This window comes from Coenobita brevimanus, chromosome 59 (assembly GCF_032717465.1).
Source record: "Coenobita brevimanus isolate Jiangsu-jjx chromosome 59, ASM3271746v2, whole genome shotgun sequence".
Lineage (NCBI taxonomy): Eukaryota > Metazoa > Arthropoda > Malacostraca > Decapoda > Coenobitidae > Coenobita > Coenobita brevimanus.
The window spans coordinates 24,504,883-24,531,569 of NC_137012.1; the positions used below are offsets into that span (position 1 = coordinate 24,504,883).

The following is a 26,687-nucleotide window of genomic DNA, read 5'->3' on the forward strand; positions in this document are numbered from 1 at the left end:
GTCTACGAAATTCAAAGACCGTTCACCTATGGCTTTGACACGTTATTCCATCTTTTGACATTCCCCTGTAATGAAGTGACGCTGTAACAAAAATGTTTGACAGATGATCTGATCATATAATAATTGACAAAGCACTAAGTAAACTGACAGTGACAATAAAGAAAATGGATGTGTAATGTGTCAATTTCCAGCTGGTACAATCTCAAACATTATCCGGACTGTCGGTTTGTTGTTCAGGTCTTTCTATTTCATAACGTAACAATCATTTCTGTTAGGTTGGTTGAACAGATATGTGACAGTGTCACTCGATATGTGTTCTGTCATTCAGTTATGAGGTATGTCATATACTCATATAGGTATGTAACTATGTCTTAGCAAGAGTGTGAAAAGATGTTCTGTATTTCAGTGGATTTCCAGGCTTCGAATCAGGCTTCATTACAGTTCTTTTACCTTTACGTTGGTCTAATCTCTCTCTCTCTCTCTCTCTCTCTCTCTCTCTCTCTCTCTCTCTCTCTCTCTCTCTCAATTTAATTTTTAACTTCTTTTGGTCATTAGTATCTAAACTCATAGTTCGAAAAACATGAAAAACTGACCGAAAGGAAAAAAATAATAATTACAATCCAAACCCTTCGTAATAAGCATTTTTGGAAATCTAACCTCGACTTTTGACCTTCCCACTTAATCCCTTCACGCTGATGTACTAGGCTATATCTTATTCGTGCTCTCTCCAGACGACTTTCCTCACCTTAAGCTATGAGTTTTCGAAAGAGGAAACACGTAAAGCCTTCATTTATTTCTCTCCTGGGGGCTCTCCTAAGCTGAGTGAAATCGTCTGGTGGCAGCAAAACTATAAAGGACGTCCGAGGGCTGAAGGGGTTAACATCTGGGACTAGTTATTTCCAAATCATCCTAGTGAGGTGATTTCAATCCAGTAGTGCAAATTCGACATATCAATTGCATTATACCTGGAAATCGCGTACCTGGAAATTCTCAGTAAATCTGGTTAATTGTTTGTCAACAGAAATTTGGCTAATGATAAAAATCTAGTTAATCACTTGCTGTCCACCCATGGTAATTTCGGAGAATCCTTACACGACAGTAACCCACTCCTAAGCTGAATGTCATAAGCAGTCGGTAACAAGAACAAAATGGCTGCAAATAATGTTGTCAGAGAGATGAAGCCTATTTTTAACCTCTTCACAACAGCGACCCTATTATATAGCTTATTCTTGCTGCCACCAAACTAACTTCGTCAAGTGTGGATGGAATGACAGTAGTGAAAGGTTTAATGAATTCTATATTTATCCCCTTCAGTTCGAAAAGCTTCTCACAAGCTGATTAAAGCATCTGGAGATTGCAAGAGTATGAAATACGTCCTCGGACTGAAGGGGTTGACCATAAAAAGACGGCAGATCACTCCTACACTTAATTTAATCACCTAGCTATAGGAAAACCGATCTGTTTGGCGAGAACGTCTTTGTATCTTTTTCCGAAATTTCGATGTACAGTTCCACTTCCCCACTACAGAAAATACACACACACACACAGTACCGTGTAATGAAACAGAAATCTGGTTCTATCCTCACCTCTGTCATAACCTAGGCGGTAATAATGTTCACACTATGCAAGCATCCTTCAATATTCTTAAACTGGGAAAAGAAATGAAATAAATCAACAGCAGGCCTGAAGCTGAACGTGAAGGAACATAGCAGTAAATTATACCTCACTTATTGATCATAAAATGACATGCCACAGCGTAAACTGAGTTTATACTGGCCGAAATGACCTAAAGGAGAGGGTTGTCGTTGGTCGTGCACATATACAGTAAAACAGAGCCTGTGTATCAATACTGTGGTAAACTCTTCCTTAAAAAAGGTAAACAACTGACATCCTTTGATGCAGCAGCAACAGTCACTGAGGGTATTTAAAAAAATGTCTAACTACATGGGTATGTTTACTAATATAGCAAATATTCCTTAACTAAACCAATGTTACGACAAATAAACTGTTTATTATAAAGATTCCTAATATTCTGAGACGAGAATCCTCTTCAAATTAACGATGAACGCATGCAAAAGTAGCAATAATATGACATGATAAAGTAATTGTAATAATAAGTGAAAAACAGAGGGTATTTATTTCCATTATCGCCGTTTCTTTAGCGGGCAATCTTACAATACCCAATGGATTTGTGCTACAATACAGTGTATGCCAGAATGTGTCTTCTTGTATGCAAATGAATATTACCTAATCTTGCTCAACATACTGAAATGTGGATTTCGTTTCCCAACTTCTCAACTGGATGCTAGGTTTGGTTAGGTTAGGCTGGGTTGGGTGGGTTGGGTTGGGTTGGGTTAGGTTAGGTTAGGTTAGGGTAGGGTAGGGTAGATTAAATTATTAGATACAGTTAAGCTGGGTTAGATTAGGTTTAGTTAAACACTTAGATTAGGCCCAAGATTGGCATAGTCATATTATGGTTATGATTCATTTGCACAAATGAGGCCTTAAAACACAAAAATGAACCATAAAAAAAAAAAAAAAAGTCAACTGGATGAAAAAAAACACCAAAAAATAGGAAACGGCAATAAAGGAAATATTTACAAAACAGAGTAACAGTAATATAACAAAAGGTAACGGTATCTTACAAAAACCCAGCAGTTCACCCACTTCCAAGTGATAATGGTTAACAGTATCTGACTGAATCTGAACACTTGTATGAAAAGATGTACCAATCTTTTTTTTTTTTTTGGGGGGGGGGAGGGGGGATCGTTTTCCCCTTTTTTCAAGGTCAGGATAATAAAATAATATTATCAAGTTCTCATTCACATTTGGAAAACAATGTTCGTTCTAAGCCTAGCGTCAACTCAAATCATTATCGCCCAGACTCAATCTGCCGATAGTTTTGACCAACGCAAAAACTAAGATAAATCATTGTTAAGTATAAGACAAGTGTGAGATATCATTGTGAATTCAATCAGTACCAAGTGATATGCAGTTCTGTTAAATATCGACCTAAGATCCTCTGACGTCGGCCTGTCAACAGAAAAATGATACAAACACAACGTACTCGCCCTTGCTGCAGGTCAGTCGTCCGTTCACCTTTTTCACTTGTGTACGAAATCATCTTTACAACTTCAGTAAACACACCGTTTGTAAAGTGACGAAGGCACCACAAAACAAAATAAACGAGAATCACTGGGCACCACACCTCTCACCCGTGTGTAAACAAAGCGCTCGTTCGCGTAGAGTGAGGCTTGTCTCAACCTGAGCTTCACTCATAGACAGTCTTTAACTGTGAAGATTATTATACTCTATTAACTATTTTGCTCACCGCTGCTGTTGCTATATATGTTCACATTATTATGAGTGATGTTGCAATAAAAAAAGAGCTATCGCTCCGGATACCGCAAGAGAAGTTAATATTCTGTCCAAAGTCTACATAATAACACGTCGGGACGCGCATTGGAGGGATGAGGGGGAGATGCAGTCGTGACGTCACTTGGCGTTAGCGCTAACTTACACAGCATAATACCCCCACGTGCTACAGACCGAGTCCAGGTGTTACCCCTGGGTGTATGGCTACATCAGTATGCATACATTATATATGTATCCATGCACATATTCAGTATGCGTATTTATATATGCAATACTGTATATTTGCAAAGATATGCTTATGTATACGTTTTTTTCCATAAAGTTCTCACCATACACAAAATAAAGTTACAAAAGAACAAAAACATGAGAGTTGGGCTTAGTTATGATGAAAAGAGTATAGTTGTGTCGTAATTAAGCTCTGTTTCTGCAGCAAAGACAAAGTAATGGAAGGGCTTAATATTCCACAATCTTGTTCTTCATTAAAAAAATAAAAAAATAAAAATAAAAAACAAAATAAAACTATTATTGGAGGAAATCTATCGTAAAATTATGAATCTTATCCCAGGATTTCACGTAATAGTACCGGTAGCAGTAGCAGTAGTAGTAGTAGTAGGGGTAGTAGTAGTAGGGTTAGTAGTAGTAGTGGTAGTAGTAGTAGTAATAGTAGTTGTAGTTGTAGTAGTAGTAGCTGCTGTTGTAGCCCCGGGTTCATCTGTAACGTGAACCCGGTGGACTGCAGGCTGAAGTACTGTTTCTTCAGCAGCCTACCATCCTCCTTTGGTGAGATTGGAAAGTAGCTGAGGGACTTTGAAATAACCAGACAGTTCAGCCGCCTGATTATATCGGTGCCACCACCTGGAGGCGTCCCTCTCCAGCATCTTCAAATTCTTAGATGATAGATATCATTCTTTTAACCTGGAACAATTTGCTGGCATGACGGAGTGTATGTGTACAGTAATGGGGATAAAGAAAAGCAATTATGGTTCAATGAGCAATAAATAAAGCAATAACATAATCAGGAATAACAAGACAACAGTAGATATTATAACAATAGATAATAACATTACCAACAATAACAACCATGGACAATTACAATAACAATGATGCCAGACAAAAATGAAACGCGTCAGTAACAACAACAGTACCATAATATATCAATACATAACCACACATATGAGAACAGCATATTCGTCAACATAGGAAGCTCCCCGGCATCTATTCCTTACTATTTTATTTATGCATATGGCACTGAAATACTCTCTTGTATATCATTTATGGTGATAATAATGATAAATAACACACAAGAAGAGCAGGGCGCATAATAAGTAAGGACGAGTTGCAAGATGGCGTCCAAAGCTCACGAAAATACAGCTCCATATTAACCCCCTGAATCCGATGAGTTTATTTATTGACTTATCTATTTATCTATCTGTTTATCTATCTATTTTTATTACTGCTATCTCCAGACATTGACCACGATCAGGGGAGGGATTTCTCTAGCTTGAAAGGGGGAGGGATTTCTCTAGCTTGAAAGGGTTAGAGCCAGCATTCTTTAACGCTGTCACTGCTGGAGTATTTTTAGAGACTGGATAAGATCGTCTGGAGGTAGCAAGAATGAAAACGAAACTTACGTCATCAGATGGAAGAGGTTAACAGCACGACAGATAACAACAGTAACAGTAACGGTGCCATAAAAACCACTAACAGACAGAAATGACGTTAAAAAGTTATATAAAACCCCTTCTGTTCGAGGACGTCTTTTTTTCAATTATTGTTACTAATAGACAATTTTAATCATCTGTAAGGAATCTTCTCGTAATAAAGGGGTTACACGATCTTCATTGGCCATTTTTGTACGGTGAAATCTTACAATATTCTTCCTATTGTCTGGTGGGGCTGTGTAACAAATTAGGTGAGGTATTGGTACCATCAAGTGGGGGAAGTGCAGACCTGTGGGGCAAAGTGTAGTGACTTGTGAAGGTGTGTAGCACGCAGGAGGACTACAGGGCTTCAGAGAACGGACCATCAAACCTTAAGTCCACAACAGGAAACAGAGAGAGAGAGAGAGAGAGAGAGACAAAGAGAGACAAAGAAGTTGCACCGAAATGAAATATAAATCAGTGGTACATCAGTAGTTACTTTAATAAATATCATAAGCAGACTTTGGCATGTATGCAATAGTTCCACACTGGACACACTAAAATAAAGGAATTGAGTAAAGTATGAACAAAGAGGCAGGAGAAAAAGTGGTACGCTCTTGCCCAGTATGTCTAACTTTGCTCCACTTGACGGTAGAGATGAAGATAATAATGTGATACAGGTGAAGGCGAGATGTGCTAAATGACTTGTGATGTGTGCTAGGTGATGTTATGTGGTGTTGCTCTGCTGTGTGGTGCTGTGTACTTAGTGGAAGCCTGTGCTAGGTGATAGAGAGATATATTTGTAGGAATGGTGACGCCACAGCCATTAATATTCCAGCTGCTGTCTTCGTCTTGTTGTCTTTCGTGTCACCGCCAGCATCGCATGACCCTCAAGAATAAACTTGTAATTCTATCCAACAAGAGAAAAAAATTGCTTCAAATAACTAATGATAATGTATAATCAGAATAACAGACCTCGACAATAATAATAATAATAATAATAATAATAAAAATAATAATAATAATATAAACCTCAGAGTTTGTGGTCTGTCAAGGTTCACTCAGTCACGGCTCAGCATTCAAGGTGGGGGCGTGGTCAGGTTTTGCCAATTTAAAATAACCGGACTAAAGGTGAGGCCATAAATTGTGTGCTAGAGTAGGTATCTGAGTTGCACTTAATCCCTCTCAGCTAATATTAGATCATATTATTTAGCCGTAAATACGAATAAAAACCTGAGTGTTAATATTGGTTCCATTAACCCTTTCAAAGTTGGGACAAATCTAGTATTCTATTACAGCTAAAGCCAAACCACTTGATTCAGCTGAGAGTGAGTCATAGGAGCCTGAATGTCAATAAAGGCAACGAACTCATTTCCAAAAGAGAATATACTGATAACTGAGATGCCGAAGTATGCGCAAGAGGTTACAGAAGGATTTGGTACAGTATAACTTATTAAAGATTTGGGTAGAAGAGCTAATTAACCCACTCTTTTTTTTTTTAGTTTAGTCTTACTAACCCCAAAGATTTTCATTAAACTTAAGAAAGACTCAGGGTGGTGATCGTGTGTGGTGATGCGGTGTGATGCTATATATAGAAGGCAGGGCATGGCGGTGTGCATGGGGCGTGCTAGGATCGTGGTAGTGAATTCTGTACTATAGTGAGGTGTGTGGTGTGCTTTGAAAGGTATGCCGGTTTAACTTTAGAAGTAACCAACGTTACCAATTTTCATTATATTACGTCCCTGAACTATTCTAACTAAGATTTACCTTTTAAGCCTAGTTTGAGTTGGGGGAGCAAATTTTGTAGGGGTAGTCATATAGTGGCTTAGGTTAGGCTATCGCTCAGTAGCGGATGAATGTCGCGCCATATTGGCTGGTGCAGGCGTGTACATTCGGTGTATGTCAGTCCCTAGGTTAGGCCTAGATTAGGTTAGGTTAGGTTAGGTTAAGTTAGTTTGGGTTAGTTTAATGCAAAATAGTGTTTTTAATTAATTTTGATCTTGATTTTGGGGGATAAACCCACTTTTGGAAATCTTACTCAAAATTCCAAAAGGGAGATTTTCCCCCGAAATTGAAGGTCAAAAGTAATTAAAACAGTATTTTGCATTGGAAAACATAAAAATAATAATAAAAGAAAACGTTGGTTACTTCTAAAAATTTACCGGTATGCCATTACTGTGTACATGAGCTGTTGTATGGTGAAGGGTGGTGGTAGTGATATATATTGCGGCGTATTGTATGATGAAAAGTGGTAACAGTAATTTCTGTACTTTGGTATGATGTGTTGTGTGTGGTGAAGGATGGTATTAGTTGCCTCTGTTCCATGGCGTGGTGTGCTATGGCAGGAATGCCATGAAGGTGTCCATAAGCTCTGATGTGGTATAGGGGCATCCCGGGAACGCTGCCTCACACATGCCGCCCCATTCACCCAGCTGCCGCGCCGCACCGTACGCCCTCACGCCGCCACCGCCGCCGCCACCAGCTTCCCCAGTCCTGCAACACAACATCACATCAACCCTAGCACAGCACTCAACGCCGTACTCACGGTACTACGGGCACAGTTCTCACCATCCAAATTCACCTCCAACAAGTACTCAATGCCATACTCACGGTACTACAGCCATAGTTCTCACCGTCCAAATTCACCTCCATCAAGTACTCAGCGCCATACTCACGGCACTACATGCACAGTTTTCACCTTCCAAATTCAATCCCAGCACAGTATTCAGCACCTTACGTTACTGCAGGTACACATGACAATTTAGGCACATTATTTTTCCTCTGAATTCAACCCTAGCACGGTACTCAGCAACTTACTCAGGATACTGCAGGTACTACTCACGATACTACAGGAACAGGAGGGGAGAGAAAAAGAACAGCATGTTGTTAGAGACTATATGTCTCAAAAGTGAACTGACCTGATCAGATCGAGGATGCCCCACTCCTCCGCGGTGAGGTCCTCTGGCGATAAGGAGGCGAGGTCACACACCAGCTTCATGCCACAGCCGGACACATCCTGCCTGCGAATGTCCTCCAGCGCCTGTTCCACGGCCAGAGACTCCTCCTTCAGAGAACGATGGTACCGGCGGCGGCAGGTGTGACAGGTGCGTCGGGGGTATTGCCTTCTGGCCTGGTCTCGGCGTCTTGAAGAAGCCATGGCGTACAGACCAGCCAAGCCAACCAGCCCAGCAACAGTGGCGGCACCCAGCAACAACGCCATCTCTTACACACACCTGGCCCTGGACACACAAACACACACTTTAGGAGAGCGTAAAAGATAAACACACACTAGGGAAAGCGTTAAAGAAACGCACGAGGGAGAGCATAAAAAGAAACACACACTGAGGAGAGTGTAACACAAACATACTATAGGCAAAGGTCACACAAACACACACTATAGGAACAACACACCAAGATGCACTTTACAGGAGAGCGTAACGCAAACACACTATAGGCATATGTGCTTTAAATAGTTATACAGAATTATTATCTACTGACTGGCTTAGGATAAATTTCTTGCAGGTAACAAACAGTTAGGCTCATATCATACATGGAAAATGGAATCGAATTTCTGCTGTCAGCTGTTCATTATCCCTCCATGAAAATCCCCCTTCACGGAACCAAGGATCTTAACTCAGCTCAGTTTCCTGTATAATGACACTGTCACAGTCATTAATGTTGTCATACGCTTGTATAGCCCATCTTTAACAGACATGTGCTCTAGTTTTAAAAAAAATGTTTAAGTAGAAAAAAACAAAAAAGTTTTAGTATCACATGTACAGTTAACATATGCAGTTATCATGTTGCTGGAACTCACTGTAAATCCTGCTGTATTTCAATAGTTGAATTCACCCCTTCAGGCCGAGGACGTCTTTTTCATTTTCATCAGGTTGCCTCCAGACTATAGGCTACTATTCAGCCTAGGAAAGATCTCTAATAATGAAGGCTTTAATGAAGGCTATTCCTAACCCCTTCTGTTTCTAAAAATATCACCTTAGCTCAGTAGAAATACGTCGTCGGACTGAAAGGGATGAAGCATATAGATAACAGAAAGAAATAGAACATACCTTATCCTCGTGACAAAAACCAGAAAAGAAAGTAGTGGAACATACTTGTACCTTTTTCTCGTGCCAAAAATGGGGTGGGCGAGTGAGATCTCAAGGCCAGCAGGGTAATACGCAGATGAAGCCCACGAGTGAGTGATAAAGGAGCTTCTTCTTGTATGTTTGTAAATCAGCTTCCAAACACTTTAGTTACCCGTATTGTTTGGAAGATGATTAGTTATGGGTGAATGCTGACGTGGTTATGCTTAGATTTTGACAGTTATATTTTGATTTTGACTTTGTTATGCTTAGACTTGACAGTTTCTATTTGATTTTGAAGGTTAAATTTCGATATTGACTCAGTTGTGCTTTGATTCTTACGACTATATTGAGTCTGACCTAATTTTTCAAGCTCAACTATAGAGGTAACAATCAAGGCTAGACCTGTTTGTTTTAGTTCGATAAGGCTATGAGTTTTACAGGAAGTTGAGTACAGGTGTCAGCACTACCAGGAAAAGCGACAGACTAACTCTCTCCCCAGTCAGCGCCCGGTTCTTATATCCCCGCTTGCCGACTGGGGCGCGATTACCGGTTGGGGAAGCAGTGCGAAAATTATAGTTCTTTCACCCAAACTAGCCGGATATTTCCATCCCTGTGCAGGTGGTTTCCAAACAGAATGAGACACTACCCACACAGCTCTTCCTCTTTTCCATAGCATTCATTCGTGACTAGCGCTAAGCTTTTGTGATAATCTCTAGTGACAGCTCGCCATTCTAGATATTCAAAATGGAGAGACTAGTTTTAGGCCATGTTAAAGTGCTTCCATGTTCAGCCAGGCTGTCTTCTGCTACGTGCCAGGTGGATTATTGTTCTATATTTCTCTCCAGTTTTGGTGTGGGTTTCTCCTGATTGCTCTTTTCGTGCCTGGGAAAGTGCAAGTTCCTTTGCTATATAAACGGTTTTTTGACAGTATTCACAGAGACGGAGAAAGCACAAGGGGAGGGGGGGTGAACGAAAGGCAACTCTGTGACTCTAAAGGAGGAGGAGGAGGAATTTGATTGTTGGGAGAGCCGGTGGTACAGTGGTATCGTATCCAGCTCGCAAGTGGAAGACCTCGTGTTCGATTCTGGAGCCGGTCAGACTACGAATGCTTTTATTCACCCAGCTGTACCATTGCGGATATGATTGTTAACTGGATTGCTGTTTGTCGCATTCCAGAAGGACTGAACTTAGAAAAAATAACGCTTGTGGAGAGGATAGGCAATATTTTTAACCATATTTCTTATTTTTGCTAGACTGATAAACCCACCTGCAAAAAACTGAGAAAGTTAGCGATAACAATAAAGACGAGGAAGAAGATAAAAAAACCAGTTAGAAAATATGGCGGTTTGAATAGGCCTACACGACGAGGGAGATAATTTACTGAATAGAAACTTGAAGAATGAACAAGGCTATAGATGAAGAATGAACAAGAATGAACAAGGCTTTAGATGAAGAATGAACAAGGCTATAGATGAAGAATGAACAAGAATGAACAAGGCTTTAGATGAAGAATGAACAAGGCTATAGATGAAGAATGAACAAGGCTATAGATGAAGAATGAACAAGGCTATAGATGAAGAATGAACAAGGCTATAGATGATGAATGAACAAGACTATAGATGAAGAATGAACAAGAATGAACAAGGCTATTGATAAAGAATGAACAAGGCTATAGATGAAGAATGAACAAGGCTATAGATGATGAATGAACAAGACTATAGATGAAGAATGAACAAGAATGAACAAGGCTATTGATGAAGAATGAACAAGGCTATAGATGAAGAATGAACAAGGCTATAGATGATGAATGAACAAGACTATAGATGAAGAATGAACAAGAATGAACAAGGCTATTGATGAAGAATGAACAAGGCTATAGATGAAGAATGAACAAGGCTATAGATGATGAATGAACAAGACTATAGATGAAGAATGAACAAGGCTATAGATGAAGAATGAACAAGGCTATAGATGAAAAATGAACAAGGCTATCGATGGAGAATGAACAAGGCTGCAGGTGAAGAATGAACAAGGCTATAGATGAAGAATGAACAAGGCTATAGATGAAGAATGAACAAAACTATTGATGAAAAATGAACAAGGATAAGGATGAACAATGAACAAGGCTGCAGATGAAGAATGAAAAAGACTGTAGGTGAAGGATGAACGAGGCTACAGCTGAAGAATGAACGAGGCTGTAGATGAAGAATGAACACGGCTGCAGACGAAGAATAAGAAAGACTAAAGGTGAAGAATGAACAAACAGCATGGTCTTAACCACTTCATTCCGATGACGTATTTTGCATCTTATTCTTGCTAGTTCCGGACGCTTGAATTCAGCTCAGGACAGATCTGTATTTCTGGAGGAGGAGGAGGAGGAAGAGCAGGAGGAGGAGGACTAGGAGGAGGAGGAGGAAGAAGAGAAGAAGAGGAAGATAAGATGATGAAGAAGAAGAAACAACAATGACGCCAACAAACAAAAACGATATCAAGAACAAGAACAAGAAAACAAAAAAGAAAACAAAGAATCTCGAAAACAACATTCTACAAGATGCCAAGAATAAATTTTTAAATCCATGATAAAATTGAAAAGGTTGAAGATCACTTGGAGGTCAACTTTCGCCGAAGATGATACCAGGCGAAGCAGGTTCCCACACAGCAAGAAATTAAGGTCACGCCAGCAAAACATAGTGAAATCCCTCAGACTCCACCAGCACCTAACAGGTTTTGAAATATGTGTTTAAAAAAAAGGAAGAGAATGACGGAATGAAAGGAAAAGAAAGACGAAACGAAAGGAAAAGGAAGACTGAATGAAAGGAAAAGGAAGACGCAATGAATGGGACAAAGACGGAATGGATCAGTAAGACGGAATGAAAGGAACAGAAAGACGGAATGAAAAGGAACAAAGACGGAATGAAAGGAACAGAAAGACGGAATGAAAGAAGAAGAGTACTGACTTTTGAAGTTATAAAATGACAAAGCCAAAAAAGCAAGACATCGAGAGAAAACGAAAACTCCCAAGACTTTTGAAAATATAAAACAAAATTAAAAAAGGAAAGAAAAGAATGGAAGAACGAAAGAAAAAGAAAACTACACTGACTATCTTCTGTTCACCATCACGTCATTCACCCCTTGAATTTAAGGACGTGTTCTTTTAGTATATTCTTACAACTTCCGAACAGTTTCTTTTCTTGTGTGTGTGTGTGTGTGTGTGTGTGTGTGTGTGTGTGTGTGTGTGTGTGTGTGTGTGTGTGTGTGTGTGTGTGTGTTTAGCTAAGGCCATTTTTTAACTGAAAGGGTTTGATGCAGGCTTCATTACCCCCTTCACCACAAGGGTGTTCGCACAAGCTGAATAAAATCATCTGGTAACAACAATAATACAATATGACGTCACCGGCTTGAAAGAATTAAAATAGTATTCTTGCTGCCTCCAGACGATTTTATTCAGCTTAGTGGAGGGGTTAATGAAAGCTGTCTCTAACCCCTCCAATTCGAAAAGTCGCTCCTAAACTGACTTTGGGGATATCAAGAAATTAAAAATAATTACGAACCTTCTCAAGATCAGGACAACTTTAGTATCTTATCCGAGGTAACGCCAGACGATTCTATTAAGCTGAGAGAGAATATAACTGAACCCGAGAGTGTTATCTATAATTTATCAGCCTTATTATGGATCTCAGCTAAACCTAACCTAACCTAACCTGACTGAGGAAGCACATTGTTAGTAGTAGTAGTAGTAGTAACAGTAGTATTCATCCTCCTCCTCCCCCTTTTCTTCTTCTTTGCCAGCTTAAGACCTCATTGTCCTTTTGTTTTATCAGTGCAATTTATGTCGATATTAAGGCGATATAGGTGACGTACAGGAGAACAAGATGTAATATGCAAAATAAAACACCAAAGACGATGTGATACGCAGCTCTTGGGTATAGTTTCTTTAATATCCATAAGTAACGAAGGTCTTTCGAACTGGAGGAGTTAAGTAAAGACTTCATTATTTATTTTCCGATTACATAGGGAGCTAGTGAGGGACACCTTCACGTGATGGCACTGATATAGCCGGCCCTGTTATTCAAATATCCCTGGATTCCCTCCCCATCTCTGGAAAGGAGGAGGATGGGCTGCAGGAGAGGGTAAACTTCAGCCTGCAGTCAATCGGTTTTACATTCAGATGAACCTAGGGCTACATATACTACTTCTACTGTTACTGCTACTACATCCACCACCACCACAACCACCATCACTGCTACTGCTACTGCTACTACCACCACCTACTACTACTCCCTAACTGCACGAGAATACGTCCCTATGGAACTGACAAGCGATCGAGCTGGCTTGATGAATGATTTCATACGGAGAACATACCAAGGAATTTGCACCTATATCAAACCTTATAGTCGATGGATTGGCTATTTATGCGGATGATTAGGCTTGTGAGGTAGGTTGAGGACTTCGTGGACCACCAGAATGGTGAATGAATGAATGTCTGGCTCATTTCACAGGTCATGCTGTTGAGAGTTCTTCCTCTGTTGTGCTTTCTCGCTTCTTGGTTTCTGGAACCTACATCACCTCGTCCTCAAATAGGAACAAGAGAAGAAGAAGAAGATGATGATGATGATGATGATGATGATGATGATGATGATTATTATCAACATTAATATCAGTAGCAGTAATAGTAGTACTGTAGTAGTAGTAGTAGTAGTAGTAGTAGTAGTAGTAGTAGTAGCAGTAGTGTTGTCGCTGTTATAGGAAGAAAAAAGGAAAACCAGGTAATAATAACAGCAATAATAATAATAATAATAATAATAATAATAATGTAGAGACATTATGACAAGTGTGGGAAGGAGGTGGAAGGAAACTTACCTCTATTTCACCCGTGTTTCCTTCCACCTCTTTCCCACAATAATAATAATCATCATAATAATAACAATTACAATAATATTAAAAATGACGTTAACGATAATATGCACGTTTAACCATATGAACGCACTACGCAGAAAGCACAGCATCACCCAATGAATCTGAGCAAAAAAAAAAAAGTGAAAACCGCCAGCACCACTTTCTCTGCCCTCGTCTCCCCCCCCTTCCTGCACCGCTCCTCGCCCTCTCGAGTCGGAAGTGCTTCAAAATTCCGCAGGTTACTTTCTACGCTCGTTTCCTTGCCTTTTAAATCTTCCTGTTGGCTTTGGGACTTGACTTTGGGATCCCTCTGTTGACTTTGGGACCCTTCTGTTGACTGTGGGATCCCTCTGTTGACTTTGGGACCCCTCTGTTGATTGTGGGATCCCTTTGTTGAGTTTGGGATCCCTCTGTTGACTTTGGGATCCCTCTGTTGACTTTTAGACTCTCTCTTGACCTGTTTAATGGACTCTTTCTTGACTGTTGGATTCTCTTTTGTCTCTGAATCCTCTGTTAACTTCTGAATCCTCTGTTGACTTGGGGATCCTCTGCTGACTTTTTATTAGATCCTTTGTTAACTCTTGAATCCTCTGTTAAGTTCCGGATTCTCTGTTGGCATCCCTTTCAGCCCACGAACGTCCTTTGTACTTTATTCTTGTTAATAGCAGACAATTCATTCAGACGAGGAGATAATATTCCCTCGAGGCGAAGGGTTTCAATGCTTTCTTGAGTTTTAGGTCCTCTTTTGACTCTAAGATCCCTTGTTGCTGATGCTCTTATTTTTGCTATATGCCATGGTGATAGGTGGAGGCGCACACACTTTCGATGTAGTGATGCCTTCCGGTAACTCTACGCTTAGTGACATGCCAGACAGTTTCTTGTAAGCCAGAAACCCATTTAGTAGAGTGGGCTATAACCATAGAACAAAATGGAGCCTGGTGGCTTAGTGTGTTAGGGCGCTCCAACCGGATTGAGCATATAAGGGTTTACATCCGAGGAAGGGTTGGTTTTTATTGCTCACATAATACCTCTCAGGGAAGAATGAGGCTGGTCACCATCGCCTCAGATGTCGGGACTAAGTACACTAGCCCCGGCCTCCTACGCTCCTGAAGGGGCAAAAAAAAAGACTGGATGATGTATGGATGGATAGATTTTTTCCTGAAATGCATTGTCTTTTGTGCTGGTGAGATGCTTTGTCTGAATGCCATCACCATCACCATTATTATTATTATTATTATTATTATTTGTTTGCTTCTTTCTTTCTTTTATTTTTTCCTTCTTTGTCTGATTGTAGTTCTTGGCCTGCTTTCATTTCCGGTCCGCTCTTCACTGCGTGCTTGTGTCTTCGTCTGATTTGCAGCTAATTTCGTCTGTGGTTACCTGTCAATCTCCTCGCTGCTTTCTACGATACGATATGCTTTCATTCGCCGGCTGTTGTTTTTAGTTCATCATCTGCAGCGTCGCCTGAGGGTATTGTATCTGTTCCCGCGCTTTCTTTCTTTCAATTTTTCTTACTTTTCTTTCTTTCAATCTCTCTTACTTTTCTTTCTTTGTTTTGCCTTTCTCTCTTTTCTTTCTTTCTTTCTTCTTTTTCTTTCTTTCTTTCTTCTTTTTCTTTCTTTCTTTCTTTTTTCTGCATCAGTCTGCTTTCTATGAGGTGTGTTGTTTTTCTTCTGGTTTTTGCATTTGTGTTCTTTTTTCTTTGTATTTGTTCTTTCAGTTTTTTGTCTTCTGTGTATTTGATTCTTCCCCGCTCTCTCTCTCTCTCTCTCTCTCTCTCTCTCTCTCTCTCTCTCTCTCTCTCTCTCTCTCTCTCTCTCTCTCTCTCTCTGTATATAGATAGATAGATAGATTGATTAATTGGTTGATTGATAGATATAAATATATATATATATATGTATGTATATATACAACTAAATACATATCTGTCCATCCATTCATCCATCCAACTATCTGTCACTCTGTCTGTTGTTATCTATCTATCCTACCTGTCTGTCTGTCTATCTATCTATCTATCTATATGTCTATCTATCTATCGATCTATATATCCATCCATCCATCTATTTATCTATCTATCTATTTATCTATCACTTGCCATCTCTGAGCCCATCCACTTTTTCTGCAATGTTTCAGCTTCCTATCCAATTCCACATTTCCACACTCGCCCCATTGGATGCTCACTTCGTATACTCGTGGCTCACCTAAGCGTCTTAATCAGCTTATATGGTTCATGTGGCCTTTGAGACTGTTATGGGTGTTACCTTGTCGTCACGCGGAATAATAAGGAACCATCTTTGCAATATTCAAGGTCCCTAACGTCACCCTTTCGGTCCAATGACTTTCTATGAGAGAGCTAGCCAGATAGATAGATTGAGAAAGAGAGAGAGAGAGAGAGAGAGAGGGGGGGGAGGGGGAAAGTAATGATGCGTGGAGAGAGCTTGCTGTTGTGCGATGATGGATATGCTGAGGGTGATGGCTGACCTACACTTGCCGCAACACCTCCTCCACGGCGATTTATCTTGCTTAGTGTACATTTCATCCTCCTGTATTTTTTTATGGCAAACTTTATCGATACTAGAAATATCTGAATAAAATAAAAGAGAATGTCTGGATACAAAATACAAAATAAATCGCTACGTAAAATGTGCTGAGTGAGGTGGAGGGGGAGAGGGGAAGGGGGACACCAAGGATGAGATGAAGGGGTGGAATAAAGAGAGATATATGAGAGAGGGGTGTGTGTGATGGAGAGAGGGCAGACAAATGGCAGAGGACAGGGGGACGTGGAGGCGATTTGTTTGCTGCCACCCCTTACGGGATTAAGGTGTCTGGCAATAGCTAAATAAATAGGGAGGGAGAGAGAGAGAGAGAGTGAGAGATGGCCACCCCTCATGGGATTAAGGTGTCTAGCAATAGACAGAGTGAGAGAGAGAGAGAGAGAGAGAGAGAGAGAGAGAGAGAGAGAGAGAGAGAGAGAGAGAGAGAGAGAGAGAAACCTGTAATAGTAACTTTAACTTCATAAAACATAAAGCAATAGAGTTTGTATACCTGTGACATAACAGTAAAATCATGCGCTGAGAAACAATCACTTGATAAACACTTAGTATAGAATCGGCGTACTAAAAGAAAAAAGGTTAAAGATTTTCATAGTAACAAATAATAAACCCTTCAGCGCTAAGACGAATTTTATTTTTGAATATTCTACCACCAGGCGATTTTTTCAACTTCAAAAGATTCTCTGCTGGTGAAAAAAATAATTATAAACGTAGTTTGTACGATATCTAGTGCCTGCAGTTTGAAAATTCTCTTGGAAGCGGAATTAAATATGAGAGAGCAGGAATAACTTAATTAATACGCCAGTGAAGGAATTAAGGTGTTCGTGATTGCATACTTTTTTACTGAAGTGGAGTGGATACCATTTTCCCTGGAAGATGTAGGTTGATTTCGGTTGGTTTGTTAGGTGGCTTAGGTTAGGTTAGGGATAGAGGCAAGTTAAGTAAGAGCGATGATCCTAAAAACAGAAAACCTAACGCTCAATGGCTTATGACGTAAAAATGCCTACAGAATATATGCATAAAATATAAAAATGTCTGCTTCTCGGTCCTTGTCTCCTCCCAAATTTCCACACAGCAGACTGACTCAGCACCAACAAGCCCCCAAGGCCACGTATTTGGTGTTATGGGGCCTGGTACTCACAGCGCTTCAACTGTGGCCTCCATCGGGAATAACTTAGGTGGGGGAAAATAGTGTGTTTACGGTAACTGGCTGGCCTTGTTGTTGTTGTTGAACTTCCGTGTGCTGCTGTGTCCCAGTTATTTAGATTACATGCTCTAATGTGTATTTACTTTCCTTGGTCATCGCTTGCCTGTGTAACTTTTGCAGGCTATAACCACATTCGTAAGGATAAGCTTTCTGTCTAGAATTAATTTTGTTGTGAATGTTCTTCTCAGACATCGGAGATATCCGTTACTGTATTTTCTTATGCACTTTTATTAGCGATGACAAAAGCGTAGCTACTGTGATCGAGTTCGTTTCTATATTATAATACGCAAGTATTTGGGTATGTATGTTAACAAAATTTTTCGGGCATGCCAGATCCAGTTTGAGTTAACACTGTCACATACAATGTGTCTGGGTCTGGGAAGAAATGTTTCTATATCAGCGCAGATTGATAAAATAATAATAATAATAATAATAATAATAATAAATAAGATTACGGGTCATGGTCAAAGTTTGGACAAGAAGTTGCTGTGTTTTCTGAGTACTTTTGATCTAGGCATCATTCTTAATTAATACCCTCAGGCTGAGGGTATAATGTGCCATTTATTCTGGCCAACGCCAGAAGATATTAGTCATCTAAGGGGAGAACCTTCAGAGTGAAGGGGTGAACCGCTGGGAAGTAAATAATAGATTGTGTAAATACTCCACTACCCACGCTGGGTTATGCAATAGGCCTATATATTCACCTGCTTTTTTACGATCATAATATTTTTATTATATATCCATGACCATTACATGTAATTTCTCTGTCACATATCCACCACTGTAATTTCCCATTAAGTCGTCCCCAGTACTGCATACTCAGTCCTCAATGACATTTACTGATTTTTCCCAGACTGATGAATTTTGTAATGAATAAAAACTTTGCTTCTCAGCTAGTGTTTTAGCTTTGTCCATATTCAATAATACACTTTCAATAGCAGGTGCTTACCCAGTTTATGAATATAAAGTAGTTTCTTCATAATTACACCCGTGATTCGCATTGTGAGAGCAGGTGTTAGGTTTTGAGCGGTGTGTGTGTGTGTGTGTGTGTGTGTGTGTAATTCACCGGGTCGGTCAGGATCACTTGATGGTCGTGATCGTCAGCTTTTACCCTCCCGGAAGGGAGCTGAGAGCTCATATAGTCCGATCTAAGGGCAAGACTGTGACCTTCACCACGCACACACCCGTCCCCTTGCTCAAGGGGGACAGTAACCACCCACTTCGTCAGTGAAACTTTTCGCAACCTGAGCGAGGCGCGAACTCCCGTCCACCAGTTGTTAAGCGGGAACGTTACCACTGCACCAGTGAGCGGTGTGTGTGTGTGTAATTCACCGGGTCAGTCAGGATCACTTGATGGTCGTGATCGTCAGCTTTTTACCCTCCCGGAAGTGAGCTGAGAGCTCATATAGTCCGATCTAAGGGCAAGGCTGTGACCTTCACACACGCACACACCCGTCCCCTTGCTCAAGGGGGACAGTAACCACCCACTTCGTCAGTGAAACTTTTCGCAACCTGAGCGAGGCGCGAACTCCCGTCCACGAGTTGGCAAGCGAGAACGTTACCACTGCACCAGCGAGCGTGTGTGTGTGTGTGTGTGTGTGTGTAAATATACGAGTATAGAAAACCAATACTGTGTGGACAATTAAGTACAAGTGTAACATGATGATCATTCTATGTGTGTGGTTTGGTGTACAGTACTGGATGCTTTGTGTGGCTGCAAATCAGTCTTCGTGTGTGTGTGTGTGTGTGTGTGTGTGTGTGTGTGTGTGTGTGTGTGTGTGTGTGTGTGTGTTGTACGAGTACTTACATGTGTGACTTCATTTGGGTGTTTATGATGTATAATTATTGTAGGCCTGTGTGTGTTTTTCCTAATATAGTTGATCATATAAGTGACGGTACACACTTGGCAAGCATACAGTTTGACACCACGGACATTGACTATTACAAAATGCTAGATCATTTTTTTCCCATGATAGTAAACCTGCTTACATAACGAAGCCATATATCGCTTGCACGTGACATTTGATAGTCGTTATTGTTATTGTATGGATATTGGTATAATAACAGATTAATGTTTGGGGGATTTCACAGACTAATTTGCTCATTTCGGATACCATCGTACCCTTCCTGCACGATACTCTTTTCTAATTGATGTCTTTACGTGAGTGTAGTTGATGTGTATGTATGTATGTGATGTATGGTTATGGTCGGCCTGTGTGTGAATTTGTTAATATGTGCGTATGCGTGAGTGTAACAGTACGTGTGGGCTTGTGACGTATTGTTGTGGTCAGCCTGTCACTAATAAGGACACACACACACACACACACACACACACACACACACACACAGGACAAGGAAGGACCCACTAATATATAAGCCCAGGAAAGCCTAAGGACGCGACAGCTTCCATCCCGCACCGTCACTGTTTATACTCACCTCCGCTACAGAACCAGGTGAGACGAAGTACCCTATGCTGAAGTCCCATATTGTGGATGCCATGGGAGGCTTCATTGCATCTTCCACATTTGCACATTTTATCATTTTGTACGTTACTGAGGCACTATGTCGATGCTTAAATATATAAATACGGTACCATAAAAGAGAATATCCATATGTAGTAGGCACAAAAAACTGCTAAGAAAACATTGTAGCGAAGCCTATAATATCGCCAAGAATGAGGTCCTAAATCTGAAACTGCCAATAGTAAGGCAAGTCTTCAATTTCTAAAGATAAAATGGGGAACAGGTACTATTATCAAAAACGATTGATTTGCATCCTACATTGCAGAGTGTAGTCAGCAATGATGAAAAGAGTCCAGCGATGATATAACTTCATTGTAAACAATTGAGTCCTTCACTGCATCCCCCCTCGCACTCATACCGAATGGCTGCAGCTATGTAAACTAAAATAACAGGCCAAATTCTTTCCAGACTCGATGAATACAGACACTTACAGCAGTCAGCTGAATATTTGTGGAACTCTGCATTTCATTTTTTAAGGTTTACCGAAATTTGTAAGCACTAATTAACACATCTGAACAGAGTGGGTGTAGGATCGTTAAGATGGACCTAAGTAGTGTCTTAACTTTTATATTTTGTTCTGCAGGAGAGGAACACTTCTTTCAGAATTACGTTCAAAATTTTCACACGCGTGATGCTCGGGAGAGAAAAAATAATGATAATGAAAAAATCTAAGGATAGTTTAGTATGAAAAATTCACGGAATCAGTACTTTGAACACTTGGATGATGTCAACGTTTTGTGGATTTTTCCCTGAGCATGGTGTGTGATAGTTCTCTAACTTGTCCTTTCTTTATTTTCACACCCTACGTCATTTCAACCTTTTAGGGAACAATTATGTTTGGGCTGATGATGATATTTGCACTAAACACGGTGTATAGCGAGTGAAATGACAAGCATGACTCATCATATATGAAGCAGTCGTGGCTCAGTGGGTTAGAGCGCTCTGCTCTGACCGAAGGGTCGGAGGATCGAATCCACCCAAGGGTCATTGGTAGACATCAGGAAGGGCATCCGGTCATAAAATGCTAAACGTTCTAATCCAAAAGTCCTCTACCAAGGGGCAACGCCTTAGCCCTTTGGGGATACCTGGCGTAAAACCAATTTTTTTTTTTTTTTTTTTTTTTTTCATATATGAAGCAGTGACAACTTTCCCCCAGCATGGCCACCATAACCCTGGGCACGACTGGGCTGGCCGCCACGGGTCTGGGTGCTGCCACAGCGGGTGCAGCCATAGCAGGTGCCGCCGTTCTTGGCGTAGCCGCCGCCGCCGCCCTGGCCTCACGCGGACGCAGACGGGGTAGAGGCCACCGCCGAGGGAGGTCCCTGCAGCAGGAAAGCGAGGCCATAGAGAGAGTGATGGAGCTGGTGAGGCAGGAGGATGCATCGCGGTGTGGGCTGCGGCTGGCATGTGACCTGGGCGCCACCCCACGCCACCTCCTGCACGGGGACGCAGAAGCCATATTGGACCTGATCGGGTTTGTTTCTCACTATGTCTCAGCCTTACGTGCCGCCATTAGCTAACACATCCTTATGGTGCCTGTGGATGCTTATTCTGCTAAATGTTACCCGCGGACCGGTTCATATTTCCTGGGTGTTTTTCAGGACAATTAAAGTGATCTGGTATCTGTAATGAGGAGAGTTCGAGCTCAGACTTAGGCAGGGAACTGTCAAATGAAGTAAATTTTGTCCAACTACTTTGTACTGTTCTTCCACATGACCCACTTAAAACACCTCCAGTTATACCATTAAAACAGTAATGAATGAGACAGCCCAAGCATTTATTCAGTTTGGACGATGGGTATTAGTGTCAAAGTGGTGACATGTGAAGGTGTGCGACACGTAGGAGGACTGCTGGGCCTCATGGAAGGGACTATCGAGTATATACCCAGAGTCGGACTCAGAATAAAATAATAACAATAATAATAACTAGTAGCAGCAGTAGTAATAGTAGTAGTAGTAGGAGTAGTAGCAGTAATAGTAGTAGTAGTAGCAGGAGTAGTAGTAGTAGTACCAGTAACAGAAGTTGTAGTAGTAGTACCAGTAACAGGAGCAGTAGTAGTAGTAGTAGTAGTAACAAGCAGCATTCCTATAACAACTTGTCGTCACCTTACCTCACACTGATTTTCTTCCCCACAGCCCTGGTGTGGTGCCGGGTGAAGGTGTGTTGCCCCCGGGTGCGTCAGGGGAGTACAAGGCGGCCCTGGGGTTGGGTGAGGCAGGCAGAGACTGTGCACTGGCCTTCCCCACCTGTCCCCTCGACGGTACCCAGCTGATGCAGGTGGTGGCACAGTACCTACCATGACAACACCACTGACACCACCTACAAAGCCCATGACATCACTAAGCTATACGCGTCACACACCCTTCACAACATACGCTACACACCCATGACAACACCGACTACATTCATGACAATATTAATTGCAGTCACACATCCATGACAACACCACTGACACCACCTACACACCCATGACAACACAAGTAACACTAGTCATACTCCCGCAACACCAAAACACCAACTACACATCCCTGACAACACCAACTAACCTACACCAGTCACACGATTCAGCCTCTAAACTCATCACTATTTCCCATCACTCCACGCCACCCTTTCCCGTGTACTGCTCCCTTTCAGCAGACTCCCATCACTACAACCAGCTCTTCCTCATGTACGGCACACTCTGAACAAACAGAACAAACCACAAAAGAGAACTGCCATGACAACACCCACGTTACTTCGTCTTTCACCTTACTTTCTCAAGTTCCAAGAAACCATGAGAAAAAAGAACAGAAAAAAGAAAAGAAAAAGAAAAAGCATACTCATCCCTTTCACCGCTGTTCTAGCACCTGAGTATTTCATCATGGGTAAGAAAAGAAGATTTTATTCAGTTAAAAAATAAATAAATAACTCCTCGCAACCAGATGCCTTTAAAATTCTCGACTAACCTCTTTGGTACTAATTAGTACTGACAGGGTTACTGAAGGCTATATCTTACTCCTCCAGTTCGGGGGGAGGGGATGAATCCAAAGACATAATTATTTGTTTATTTTATCTAGCAGACGATTTCATTCAGCTTCATAAGTTGAATATCATCATCCAGAGGTAATAAAAATAATAATAATAATAATAATAATAATAATAATATTATTATTATTATTATTATTATTATTGTATGCAGTACTCAAGAGATTAAGGCGATTAAAATGGCGTAGAGATTAAAATAATTTTTAAATCGGAGTGTGGGAATTAATAATTTGATGATAATAATGATGATTATGATAATTATGATCCAGTCTCTGATGTATTATTGTCTTATATTCTTGCTACCACCAGATGGTTTTATTCAACTTAGATAAAAAACTCTAGTCACGAGGGGATTTAAGAGGAGCCTGTGGAGTCACGTGGAGAGACAGGCTGACGAATGAGGATATAAAGGAGCGTTGTGGTGTGGATGTGGATGTGATAGGAAGCGTTGTGAGGAACACACTGAGGTGGTTTGGCCATGTGGAGAGGATGGAGGGTGAAAGATTGACGAAGAGAGTGTATGTGAGTGAGGTGGAGGGTGGAAGAGGGAGGGGGAGACCGAGGATGAGATGGAGGGATGGGGTGGAGAGGTATATGAGAGAGGGGGGTGTGAGTTGGGAGCAGGGCAGTGAAATGGCGGGGGACAGGGCGTCTTGGAGGCGATTTGTTTGTGGCCACCCCAAACGAGATTGAGGCGTCTGGCAATAGATAGATAGATAGACGAGGGGATTAGGGAAAGCTGTACGTAATCCCCACAGTTCGGAAATCTTCTTCTTTTGTACTGAATAAAGTCGTCTGGAGGAGCAAAAAATTACAGAAAAATCATATATACGTCCTCGAAAAAAAAAAAAAAAAAGAGTCCATCACAATAATCCCAGGATGAATCTTATCCCCTTCACTGGTATGACGATATTTCTCATTATATTCTTGCTGCCTCCGGACGATTTTATTCAGTTTAGGGGAAACTTCAGGGGTAAATACGGGCTTCATAAATCCTGTCGGCTAGAGAGGTCTTTCCTATGATGAATGATATTAGGCCTATCTGGGGGCAGGAAGAATCAACTAAGAAAGACGGTCTCGAGTGGACTTGGAGAAGAGTGAGTTTTTAGTCAACTGGTTTAAATATTGTGCGAGTTGTTTTATAATTCATTCATTTTTGGTAAAATTTTCATGTACATATTGTATGATATAAAAGACCTGAATGCTATTAGTACGAAATTATGCCAGTGGAGCAGAAGACGACACTCAAATATTAGTCTTGGGTACACAGGCTGTGTATAATGAAACATCCACAACATTCTACAGGAAGGGGTAAATAACTGTAAATACAGGCAACATAAATTGTAAACTAATGAATTTAATCTTTCACTTCAAAATGTTTTCCCTCTAATTGTGGAGATTAAAATACAACTTGCATAGATTTGTGTATCATGGAAGTCTATCGTAAGGACAGTCCGTCATGATACCAGCTATTTTTCCGTTATAACTATACATACTCGAGCTGAAGAAGAAATCACGTTTGCTCAGAGGGCGTTTAGTATCCCACTACTGTACCCTCACGTAATACGATAACCTCATCCATCTTTTCCTGAATATTATTAAAGTGTCATTCAAGCCATGTGTGAGGTTTCCGAATCTTAACAGCTCTACTCTAGGTTTACTGTGACAGTCATTTATGGTGAAAACTTTTCTCCTCCAAACTCTACACTCTGTAAAAACAAGGCACAGACCCAGCAAGCCATCTTAAACTGTTGTGTTTACAATTGTCTGGTTATTGTTGATACTGCAATTGTTTCTGCTTTGCCAATTTTTCAGGCGTTGAAACTTCCTCCCCTGTTTCTCTCTCCGTAAAATTAAAATGCTGAAAATGTGGGTGAGACAATGATGTTTGAAATTATTATCAGGGAGCTATTCATTTATTTTATTTCATTTTATTTATTTAGTTAGAAGGTGAGAAGTGCATGACAAATAGTGACTTTGTATGGTGGGAGGGACGGGTGATTAGATGTAGTAATACAGAGGCCTTGAGAAAATATGGGATAAGGTTTCAGGAAATTGATGAATAAAACACGAGATGGTAAGAAATGCGGTATGTTATGAAGGTGTGTGTGTGTGTGTGTGTGTGTGTGTGTGTGTGACGGGGGTAGGGGTAGGGAGGCAATAGTAAAGTAAACAGTTGATATTATGTACGGTATGTTGTAAGCAGTGTGTAATTGGTGTAGCCTACTGGTGCGGTTTTCAGCAAAGATAAAAAGTTGGTACCATTATGCTGTATTATATATTGTGAAGGGTTTGTAAGCGGTGTGGCTGTTTGATTTCTGGTAACATCAATAAAAATGAGTTGGTATTATATGCTGCAGTGTATGTCATGAAGAAAATGTGACTGGTGTTAGTGGTGTTGTTTGGGGTGTATGATTGGTGTAGCTTAGTTGTATGGCCGGGGATGTGGGGCCGGTGTAATGGTATTGCTAGGATATATTGTATGTTATGAAGGGTGTGTGACTGGTATAGCTTAGTTGTCAGGATGTGTAGTTGATGTCATCGGTGTTGTCATGGTAGGTACTGTGCCACCACTTGCATCAGCTGGGTACCGTCGAGGGGACAGGTGGGGAACGTCAGTGCACAGTCCCTGCCCGCCTCACCCAACCCCCGGGCCGCCTTGTACTCCCCTGACGCACCCGGGGGCAACACACCTTCACCCGGCACCACACCAGGGCTGTGGGAAGAAAATACAGCGTAAGTTAACGGAGTGGATCCAACTACTGGTAAAGGGAACGCGGTGATGGTGGTGGTGAGGGGAGGTTCAAATATTTTTTACCTGCCCGACTCCATTCCCTACTCCAACTCATTACCGGGCAGCTTTGGGGGGAAAACTGCTGTCTTGCGAGGAAAATGTATTTTCGGGAACTGAGGAGTATAAGATTGCTGTGCACACAAATGTTTCATGAAATCTTTCGTAACGATTAGTATTAATCAAAAACCTAAACTATAAAAATATATAAGGTATCTACTGCAGTTTCTAAGTCTTGTTATTCACAGTATAACAAGAAAATATGGCCAATGACTGACCCTATAAAGTCTACGATGGCTAGTTCTTCAACAGTAAGGCTACGGGGATCGACGCCTCCCAGCTCACACACAAGACGTAGCCCACAACCAGTGACGTCCTGTGCCCGCACCAGCTCCAGCACCTGAGCCACACTGGCAGATCCAGCTCCCTTTTCTTCGCCTTTACCCGTCGCCACCGCCCGCCGCCTGCGATATCCACCAACGAACCCATCAGGGTGGCCTCCATCGTACCCACCATGGCCGCCCCCACTGCCAAATCCACCACCGTGTCCGCCACCGCCATAACCTCCACCACCACCGCCATACCCGCCTCCGCC

At 41.2% G+C, this 26,687-nt stretch overlaps 1 protein-coding gene across 1 annotated transcript; it reads left to right on the forward strand.

Moving 5' to 3' along the window:
* The first annotated feature begins 21,434 nt into the window (after window positions 1–21,434).
* Window positions 21,435–22,578, forward strand: LOC145402926 (uncharacterized). Its single transcript, XM_080274822.1, has 2 exons — window positions 21,435–21,751; window positions 22,413–22,578. Exons 1-2 carry the CDS (start codon window positions 21,435–21,437, stop codon window positions 22,576–22,578), a joined length of 483 nt encoding a protein of 160 aa, XP_080130948.1.
* Window positions 22,579–26,687: the final 4,109 nt, after the last annotated feature.